This window comes from Cavia porcellus, unplaced genomic scaffold (genome assembly GCF_034190915.1).
Source record: "Cavia porcellus strain 051 isolate PalLab524CR breed Dunkin Hartley unplaced genomic scaffold, mCavPor4.1 scaffold_5, whole genome shotgun sequence".
Classification (NCBI taxonomy): Eukaryota; Metazoa; Chordata; class Mammalia; order Rodentia; family Caviidae; genus Cavia; species Cavia porcellus.
In genome coordinates this window covers 92,410,801-92,421,316 of record NW_026947488.1, presented here as the reverse complement: position 1 = coordinate 92,421,316, position 10,516 = coordinate 92,410,801, and the positions used below count along the sequence as shown (strand labels likewise).

The 10,516-nt window shown below is 43.4% G+C and overlaps 1 protein-coding gene across 3 annotated transcripts in view; it reads left to right on the top strand.

The window, feature by feature from the left end:
• The first annotated feature begins 2,793 nt into the window (after window positions 1-2,793).
• Mylk3 (myosin light chain kinase 3) overlaps window positions 2,794-10,516 on the top strand; it is a 64,334-nt gene continuing 56,611 nt past the window's right edge. Inside the window, exon 1 of one of the 3 annotated variants that reach the window (XM_013151946.3) lies at window positions 2,794-2,991. Coding sequence is in view for 2 of the 3 variants with exons in the window: in XM_013151944.2 (XP_013007398.1) it covers window positions 6,793-6,879 (87 nt within the window). In the remaining variant the exon portion in view is untranslated. Of the gene's footprint in view, window positions 2,996-6,718; window positions 6,880-10,516 lie in introns of those variants that run through there. The other 2 variants (XM_063249293.1, XM_013151944.2) reach the window with 2 other exon arrangements.

The following is a 10,516-nucleotide window of genomic DNA, read 5'->3' as shown; positions in this document are numbered from 1 at the left end:
CTTGAGTAAAGCCAAGTACAAACGAAGAATAATAAAGCATGGACAGAAGGCGACAAGCAGATAGATCTCTGGCAATAGGGAAGTGGTCCAAGGGAAGAATTACAAGGGTTGTGGAAAGATTTGGGAAACAAGTAAAACAAAGATATGCCTTGTACAGGAACCTAATAACCTCTATAAGGTAAGCATTACATGGCAGAACATGAGTGTTACGGTTGATACATGGTGTCAACTTGAGGAGTTTAGAAGTTTAACTGAGAGACTCAGCAGGGAGCCAGGACTAAGTACCCTCATCGTATGCAAGATGAAGGCACAGAGATTTTGTGAGTGCTCACCCACCCTGGAGTGGGGGGTTGGCCTGCATATAGTATGAGGGAGGGGGAGAGGCTTGTTCTCTGCTTTTGCTTTGTCTTGAAATGTTGACCCAGTGCCATGCCACCCTGTCTTAGAACCAGCTGATTAGGGACTGAAACTTCTACAATCAGTGAGTTAAATAAACCTTTCCTGCCTTCATTTTGGGTGTTAGGTGTTTTGTCCCAACAATTAGAGAAAAGTAACCAAGATAATGAGTTAAGATGAATAATATTAACAAGAATGAAAAATGTAAAAGGGGAATTGAAGCAAAAGGGAGGGTCGGGGAGAAAAGAGCAAAAGACACGCTCTGTGCTATGTACGTGTTATCTGCTTTCCAAGATGACTGTAAACTGCATGAGCTGCAAACATGTACCCACAAAAGTTTAAAAATTACAAAAAAAGTGATACCTGCAGGAGCCACCTGAATAGATAATAAGGACCTCCGAAAGATGATCACACCCTAGTAACTGGAACCTGCAAATGGTATTTTATATGGCAAAGAAGGACTTGGCAGATGTGGTTAAACTAAGGAAGTGGAGACCCGGGAGGAAGAATTATCCTGAGCTATTCAATGTGAGCTTTCAGTGCAGTCACGGGTATCATTATAAAGGGAAGCCAAAGGAGATTTGATGTAAACAGAAGTACACACATGTGTGAGAACAGTGGAACGTGATCACTGAGGCAGAGATTGGAGTGATGTAGCCACAAAGCAAGAAACGCCAGCAGCTACCCAAAGCTGGAAGATGCAAGGAATGAATTGTCCTCAAGGGTCTTTGGGCCTGCCTACCCTTTAATTTGTTGCAGAGATACTGCTCTTGGACTTGTGACCACCAGAATGACAAGCAAATACCTTTCTTTTTCTCCTTCTTCTTCTTCTTCTTCTTCTTCTTCTTCTTCTTCTTCTTCTTCTTCTTCTTCTTTTTCTTCTCCTTCCTCTCTCTCTCTCTCTCTCTCTCTCTCTCTCTCTCTCTCTCTCTCTCTGTGACGCTGGAGATCAAACCGAGTGCCTTGTGCATGCAAGGCAGAATTTCTACCACTTAGCCACATTCCCAGCCCTCTGCTGCTTTAAGCAACTAATTTGTGATAATTTGCTATAGCAGCTATAGGAAACTAATACAATGACTTTGTGACATCACTAAGCCTCTGTTTTCCTGGTCAGTAAAATGGAGATTATTTATTTAGCTATTTTAGTGTTGTTTTGGCAATGGAAGGAGATAAGATCTTGCTATAAATTTCCCAGACTGGCTTCAAATTTCTGGACTCAAGCAACCCTCTTGCTTCAGCCTGTTAAACAACAGGGACTATCGGGACATTGTCTGGCTCTTTTTAAACGAAGATATAAATGGTACATATCCAGCACATGATAAAAGCTCAACTGAGATGAGGGGTTATGAATCCTAACGAAGCTCAGCTAACCCAGCCTCCAGTTTGTGGGATGTTGACAGCCCATAAGGCAATATTGACAGCCCATAAGGTCAATAGTGCATTTTAGGTGCAAATACATTGAAATTAAAACTGACATAGTCTACGGCCACACTTGGATGGGAGACCGCCTGGGGATACCGGGTGTTGTAGGCTAAAAAAAACAAAACAAAACAAAACAAAACAAAACAAAAAAACACCTGACAATATATAATAGATCAAATGACAGAAAATATATGATATACCAAAACTGGTGATATATATGACCAAATGGTAGAACTGACAAAAATAATCCATCTCTAGTTTTTTTCTTTCATGAGGCTGAGGATCAACTCCAAGCCCTTCTGCACGTGACGGGAGATCTCTGCCACTGACCTGCATCCCCAGCACCCACATCTAGTTTCTAATTGCACTACAGCCACCAGAGAAACACTGTTCAGGTAGTAACTTTTAAGTAACTTTGTATTTTCTCTGAAATGACTGCTTCTGTGATCAGTCTAATACATATTAATTAACAAACATGAAAGTAGTACCACAACTGGCAACTGTAAGTGTGAATTCAATCACCTGTCAGGCATATAAATAAAGACTAGCACATTTTGTCTGGTGTCCATAGAAGTCAGCTGGGGTAGGGGGGCTACACTGGCAGAGGGTACTGGTCCCAGACATCTGGGAGTTGTTTCTCCATGAAAGCTGCCTTGCAGTTTTTCACGCCTTTCACCCAGCTCCAAGCAACATCATAGCTTTCCTTGTGGATTACTCTGGGCAAGTGATGGAGAATTAGCAGAACGGCCTGGAGTGGCTCTTGGCAGGCTACGGCCAGCTGACACACACCACTTAGGTTTCCAAGGAACCCAACCATCCCCACTCACGCATGGCTGATGCACTTGTGTCTAAATGTGGTCTAGTCAGGGCCCTGAGCCAGTTCAGGGCAGGAAATAGAGTGCCACCTTTATCACCAGGGCAACAATGGTCTGGTGCAGGCTTTATACCGGAGCCAAGAAGAAAGTTCAAAGAGACGCTCAGTGAGGAAGGGAGACCAGAGGACAGCTTGCACGAATCTTGTCTTAGGTCATAGCTGTTGACAAGCCACTTAGCTGCCCCCTACGTTAAGTCTGTCTGTGTATAAGACAGAAGTAACAGTATTTACACATCTCACTGGAGACTTATGAAAACAACCTTCCTGACAGACCACCTAGGATCCATGGATGGAAGGTGGTATGTAAGTGTAGATGATAAGCTCATGTGTGTTTGTGTTTCTAGTCGTGGATTATGGGCATGCAGACCATCTAGAAACCTCTCTTAGAGTCTAGTATGAAAAAAGAAAAAGGTTATAAAAATGAACAGCTCTTGGTTTTAGGTGCATGGACTTGTCTTTGATTTGTACAGCTTTGGAGGAATTGCATGTGTATTTCAGACTCCTGAACTGTTTTTCAAACCTGTTGCTGTGATTAGTAATACAAGTGCTTGAGTCATTTGACAGTGTTGCTCGTGGTTTTCACCAAATGTTGGCCAACTTTGATTTTTAAAAGTTCCCAAATTAGTTCTACTTTACAAAGCCTGGGCCATTTCTTTCAAGTTGGGCGGGTGGGGGGATCTATTAAAAAATAAAGTACAAAATGTTGTTTTTTTCTTGTGATTTGCTGTCTGAAGAAACTCTTGAGCCTGTTAAGTGGAGGGTGTTTTCTCTTCATTTAAGACCAAGCAATTGACCTCAGATCTCCCTGTAAGATTATTAAATGTATGTTCTGTCAACTTGGGTCCTGAGGAAGTTTGCCACTTTGTGTTCTTGGTTGATTAAATTTTTCTCTGTGCATACCGTCTGTCTAGAACAATTCCTGTGGCTTTCAGTAAATGTGAACTACAAAAGAAAACCAAACATAATAACACAAATCATACCCTCTTTGTTGTTGTGATGGTGGTAATACTGGGAACTGAACCCAGGGTCTCTTCCTGAGCTGCTTTTTAACTTTTTCTTTTGAAATGGAGTCTCATTAAATCACTAAGTTACCCAAGATGGGCTTGTACTTGTGATCCTCCTGTCTCAACCTCTCAAGAGAAGCAATTATAGGTGTGCACCACGAATGCTTAACTCACCTTTTATTTTAAAATTAGAAAGAAGATATAAACAAACGATAGAAAATAAAAAGAATCTGTAATGTCTCACATAGAATTAAACATACTTGCATCTATGCATATTTTAAACAAAAAATGGGATTCTAACATTAGCCGCCTTTATTTTGTATCTGATTTTGCAGTGAAATCTTTACCTACTGCACCTGGGAAAAGCATCCTAGATCATTAGAATCTCCTGCTCACACAGAGAAAGATCAAGCTTCTGTTGCCAGTTGTGTAGTGTGAAAGCAAAGCCTTAGAATTTGAGACAGCACTTAAGGATAAATTTCAAAGACCTGTTCTCTTTGACTATGCTCTACTTCCTTTGCACTCCTGTGTTTTGGCAACAGAGGAGCACACATCCTGGAAGGGGTAAACATTTGCTGACTTGGGCTTCTGTGTCAGTGCTGAGCTTAGTCCTCCTACTCTACGTGCACTCTGTTGCCATCTGTCCCTTCCCCTTTTTTGATGCTAACAGGGCTTGGTTACGGCATAATTCATATGCAGTGCAACACAGACACACACACGCAGTACAGCCATCGAATTTGAGCAAGCACACACATGTGACTACCACCTAAGATACAAAACATATCCTGCATCCCAAAAGTAGCTTTCTCTCTCCTCCAAGTCAAAACCCTTCCTCTAGGTAATTACTTCTACCTGTTCTTAAACTGACTTGTCACGTTACTCCTTGCCTCAGAACGTTCCACAGGTGAGTGTTATCCTTCTCTCTTACTGCTTCAAATCTAAATGTTGGGGCTGGGGATTTAGCTCAGTGGCATAAGCACCTGCCTTGCAAGTAGGCAGTTGTGAGTTTGATCCCCGGTACTGATAAGAAATAAAAAGACAAAAAAATCTAAATGTTTTGGATCTCAGTGTTTCTGCCTAATTTTCCTGACCCATTCTCTTAAGATCCCACCTGTTGAATCAGCCGGGCCACCTCTGGCACCCTGACCAGGCACCTGCACTGCCCTCTCACAATCGTGCTCCACTTGGAGCCTCATTTGTTCTCTCCTCACTAGAATTGCATTTCCTTGGCCTCCCCAAGTCAGAGCTTTCCTTAAAGCTCAGCTCAAGTCTTATTTCCTCATGAGGTTAGACATGATGCAAAGACCTGCTAGTATCTTTGCATCAGTTTATACTCTGAATTGCCAGGTAGCATGCAGCTAAGTCTTCCACAAAGGCTTGATGCTCTGGAAGCCCAGCTGTGATACTGCTCCTGCCTGTGACCCCCGATGGCCACTGACACCCCACAGCAGGCATTCTTCCCAGCCCTTCTCAATCATTCCCAGTCATGGCACTACTTGGGGGTCTCTCAGACCCCAAGCCCACACCTCAGTTGGTCTGTCTTTTCCCTTTTCTCCTTCCCTGTTTTTGGGACTTTGCTATCCCGAGCAAGCAAGTCCTCTTACAGACCTCCACTCCTGCTTCTGCTACAGATTCTTTACATTTGACATAAAAAAATCCTGGGACTAGGTTCTTCTCAGAAAGGAGCTGGGTAGATTGCAGGAGGAAATTTGAGCAGGTGTAGATAAGCTTCTTTGTTCAGATACAGGGGATCTAGAAACACTAGTACAATGTATAGTTTTGCCTCATCCCAATCATGTTCTTGTGTATTTGGCAAGCACACACACGTGACTACCTCCTAAGATACAAAACATCTCCGACATCCCTAAAGTAGAGTGTTTTCTCCAGTTCTGATGCTTTAGCCTAACCAGCACCCCCAGACTTTTGGGATTTCTCCTGGCACAAGCAGAACTCTAAGCTCAGAAGACTCTGTCTGGGAGCACAAGTCTCTTCATGAGTCAAACGGTGACCCTAATACAGCCTTTTCAGATGTGTGGCAAACGTGGAGACACATGCCAGAGCATTGCAGGTGGGAACACCTCACCAGTGCAAGCTGGTCGAGGGGCAGCAAGGCAATGCCCTGACATGAAGCTGGCTGGCCTCATTCCAACTTGCAAATGTAATCGAGTTTCTGAATTTATAGTTGGTGGATGCAACCCTCAGAAGACAAATTCCGGTTGTGGACAAAAAGCAGGAAGTTTTAGTTAGACTATTTTCACTTTTAAGCAAACTTGGGTTTGGCTGTGTGTACTTAAATCCAGTGTTTACATGAAGTGAGCTGTTATTAAAAGCTCACAGCCCCTTCCCTGGATCCTGTGAGTTATGCTAGGTAAGCTGTGGTCCCAACGTGATGTGTGTCTTTCTGCCTATCTGTGTGCATGCTGGTGTGTATGTAGAGCTAGGACACCCCAGGATGACCTGGCCAGAGAGCCCGCCTCCTCCTTCACTGCAGCCTGCCCCAGTTCTTGGGGACTCTCTACCCCTTCACCACTCCCTGAGTCATTTTCTAGGAAAGACAATAAATAGCTAGACCCTTGCAGCCTGGAGGTCACTAGCCTGGCTCCCAAGCTCCCAGCCAGGGCACATACAGCCCTGTGGAAGAAATGCAGGACCTCCTCCCCACTCTATTATTGGTTAGGACTTTCTTCTGTCCTAGAGGGCCTTGGGAAGGCAAAGAATTCCAGCTCATCTGAGCCCCTGCGTGAGGGCTGTGGGTTCTGAGCTGAAGTCAGGTTCGCCCCAACATTCCCTTCCTCTCCTCCTTCTTGGACCTCCCAGTGTTTGTTTCACAGCTAGACACTCTGTTAAGTGATGCAGGAAGTTGGCCCCAGGGGAGGCAGATACAGCCTAGTAAGGCAGATAATCAAGTGAAGCCTGTGAGTGCTGTGGGGCCTGGGACAGAGTCAGAGATAAGCGGAAATGCCAGGCTTATCGCTAATCCCTGAGTTCTTCCAGAGAGACCATTCTGGCGGCCCAGCCTACCTCATTTCCAGTGCTGGGCAGAATGCATCTCCAAGCGGAGTAAACATTGGTCTGGCACAGCCACGCTGCTGCAGGATGGGGACTCTGTGTTCTGCTCCCACACTGAATGGTCCCAGCACCAGGGGCCAGCAGCGAGCATCAGATTACACCCAGATATTTACGGTAAGGCCAGCTCTATTGCAGTGTACTTTGAAGTAGCCCGAGGAACAATTGGAAAATCATGGGACTGAAGGAGCTCCAATGACAATTGCTCCCAAGACCTAGGTCCTCTTTGACAAAGAAATTTTGCAGAAAGCGTTAGTTGCCAGGAACAGTTTGGTGATCACCCTGGAGTGTTCCCAACTAATGCCGGGTGCGGTGGGCAAATGATGCAGCTAACTCTAAGATAGTATTAAACTCCACAAGGCTTCCTGAAGTTATTTTCTTCTCTGTTTTCTTTTCTGAAAAAGCTCAGCTCGTGAAGGGGGTATTTGCATCTTCTGAATATTTGTTAGCTGAGGGTACGTTTGTGTGTGTGTGTGTGTGTCTGTGTGTGTGTGTGTGTGTGAGAGAGAGAGAGAGAGAGAGAGAGAGAGAGAGAGAGAGAGAGAAGGAGGAGCCAGCACTAGCCTGGAACTGCAGAACCATCCTCCCCTCTTCCTTCTCCTCTCTCTACCTCTCAACAAGGTAGTCGAGCGCCCTGTCTTGGGCTCTCTGGCTGGGGCAGGGGACAGGGAGACAGTGGCTTGGTCTTGAGGATGGTGGTGGAAGCCTCCCTGTGAGCTGTGCTGTTGGGAGCCTCCTGAGCTGGGTTCAGAGAGGCAAAGTTAGTTCCCGGTATGCAGCTGGCCAATGTGGCATTTGCATAATGTAGAAAAGAGCACATTTCTTCCAGACAACTGCCTTCCCTTTCCTGGAAACCTCCCATAATTGATTTTGTTAGAAAGAGACCTTTCATTTCCAAATGCATTACTGTTACAAACACATAACTCAATGAAATGTCCCATGCGTTCAGTCCCTTAGGGGCTATGCCCTTAATTCTATATAACCTGCTTCTTGTCCTGGTTCTCAAAAGTAAACACATGAAGTCTTTTAGTGTTTTCTTCCATTTGCTCCCATATTTCTTCATTACTGGCTTTGTCTATTATGTATGGGCTTCTCAGAAAGATGAGTGAAGATTTAACTCTCGTATTTCCTATCTTCCTTCTCACAATAGATTATATTGCTGTATTTACTTCATGAAGTGTTTGCAGTACTAATAGCTAAAAATTTCAAAATCAATTATTACACTTTAGTCTCATTCTTTGTTGTAAGAAAATTTTCTTGAGTTTTCTCATTTTTTTCTTGACTTTCTCATTCTTGACCTTTCTCATTCCTTTTCTTGACCTTTCTCATTCCTTTTGTCCCCGCTTTGCTCTATCTGCTGTCCTGTGCTCATGGCTAACTTCTACAACCTTCCTGTGTGTCAAGCACTGTTCTGGGGCCAGTAGAGCATTCTCACCATCCTGCTCTGCCCCACTGCCAACGCCAGGCAACTGTGTGTATGGTTATTACTTTATGTTTCAGAACAAGAAGTGGAGACTCAAGAGAGGTTAAGTAAACATTGGCTAAATTCTAGCTAATAACTGGCAAACTCAGAAGTTAAATCCAGACCGTCTGACGCCATGCTCTTAATATGGGGTACTGTCTTTTCCCTTTCAGAATCCTTTTTTGGGAGTTTTCATTCATCTGCTTCATTTTGGGCCAATGCTTCTATCTCTTGGATGTCTGTCTGTCTGCCTCTCTCTCTGTCTCTCTCTCTCTGTCTCTCCTTCAAGCAGCTTCCTTCAGGGTACATTAAGAAATAAACACAAAGAGTACATAGCTTTTGTTCATCTTTGCCAACATAAAACTCTTCATTCTGTTCTCCAACAAGTTCTGAGGGGAAATGCTTTCCCATCTAGAAATCTAACTGACTGCTGGCATTCAGCTGTTTTCAAGCCTGGTGTTATTGTGGTGTCTGATATTGTGATTTCAGTGTTTCTTTTTTAAAGAGAGCTTTTGTAATTCTTTCTTTGTTCTTGTAGGGTGTGGTAGAGCATGCCTATAATCCTACCTACTTGGGAGACTGAGGCAGGAGCATTGTAAGTTTCAGGTTTGGCAACATAGTGTGGTTGTCTCAAAAACAACAATGACAACAGAACCAAAAAGCTCAAGAGTCTGCTTATTCTTCTAAATTTGTGTAATGGCTGTAGTATTTCTTTAATAATTTTTTCACTCTTTCTCACTTTTCTTCCTGAAATTTCAATTAATTATATGTGAGACCATCTGGATCCAGAGTCAAACATCTTTTTTCTCCTTATGAATATGCCTTCATATTTTCAGTTCTGTTTTCTAAGATAATTCCCTTATTTTCTAATCTGTAGTTTGGAATTTTGAAGTTTGGCTCATATATTTTGAATTTATAAGACTTATATTCTATGGGATGTTTTTCTATGACGTCCTCTTTTAACGGATGGAACTGTCTTCCACATACTTTCCTGGGGCTATGAGTGGTAACCTTTTTCAAACATTCTTCTGTTTCTCAGTTTCTTTGTTTCATCCCTGATTATATTTGTTTTGTTCTCTACCTTATCTTGGGAACTTTCTTAGAATATCTGGTAATCCTTTTTGTTTATGCATATTTCAGAATAAGATATTAAAAACTAGGTGGGTAGTCAAGGCTTGTTGACTTTTTGGGTTTGTTGAACATGATGAAGTAGAGGATTTCTAAGGGATCATCCAGTGTCAGTGCATATAGTTACTGTAGTATGGACCCAAAATAGACTGATGAGGTGTATTCCTGGCCATATATCTCTGTGTCCTGTCTGGGCTGGGGATTTTTTTCCCTGTTTTTCTACTTATCTCTCCTTCAATAGCTTTCCATCATCCAGAAATTCATTGATGAAACTTATTCACCAATGAATCCACTTCCATTACCTTTTTCACTGATTTTCTTCCTTTACTGTTACTCTAATCTGATCTCTAGAGAGGAAGGAGGTAATAAATATGGGAGGTCAACTTGTGTCACAGTCTCGGTATCACTTTAAAGTGAAGATGTTGCAATCCATCTCACTCCATGAAACCCAAGATTGTAAGGTAATCAGAAGACCAGGGAAGAATCTTGATGTTTATGACAAGCTAACCCAACCTTGAGGGCAAGCAGAGAGGTCAGCCTATCTTCTTCTAGAACAAAGTGCCATTAGATTTGATGTTCCATGTCAGTCTACGTGGCACCATCTTTTCTGGTCTTCCTTTTCCTATCTTGGGGATGCAAGTCCTCCTCTATTTTCTGGCGAGATACTATTGCTCAAGAAACATTGCCCCATACTTGCTGTTCCCTGTGCATCAGTGAGAGTTGAGGAGAAGCCACAAATCAGCCCTCAGGGAACACATGTGTGCACCAACTCATTCCTACTGTAGACTGGGAAGCAAAAGATATTCCAAGCTAGTTTTTTTGGATGTGCCTTTTTATCAAAGAAGCTTCAAGAACTTCTCTGAGTGTGTTCCAAATGGGGACTATAGAAGGTCCCAGAGCACACTGCTGTGACTGCTCAGGATTTCCTGTCCTGTACCTCTTTTGATTGCTCTAGGAAAGCCAAGCTGCTGCCCCTCTTCACAGAAGCCCCACCAGTGAGCTTGCCTGTGCCATGGCCTCCTCAGTTCATTCCTTTGGTACCACTGTAGCAAACACCAGCCACGTGACTGCTGACGTGGTGGTACATCCAAGGCAGGCAGGCCAAAAGGGCCTGCTCTGTCTTTCAGGAGCTCTGTGGTGGCCTTATCACAGGAATGACTGCAA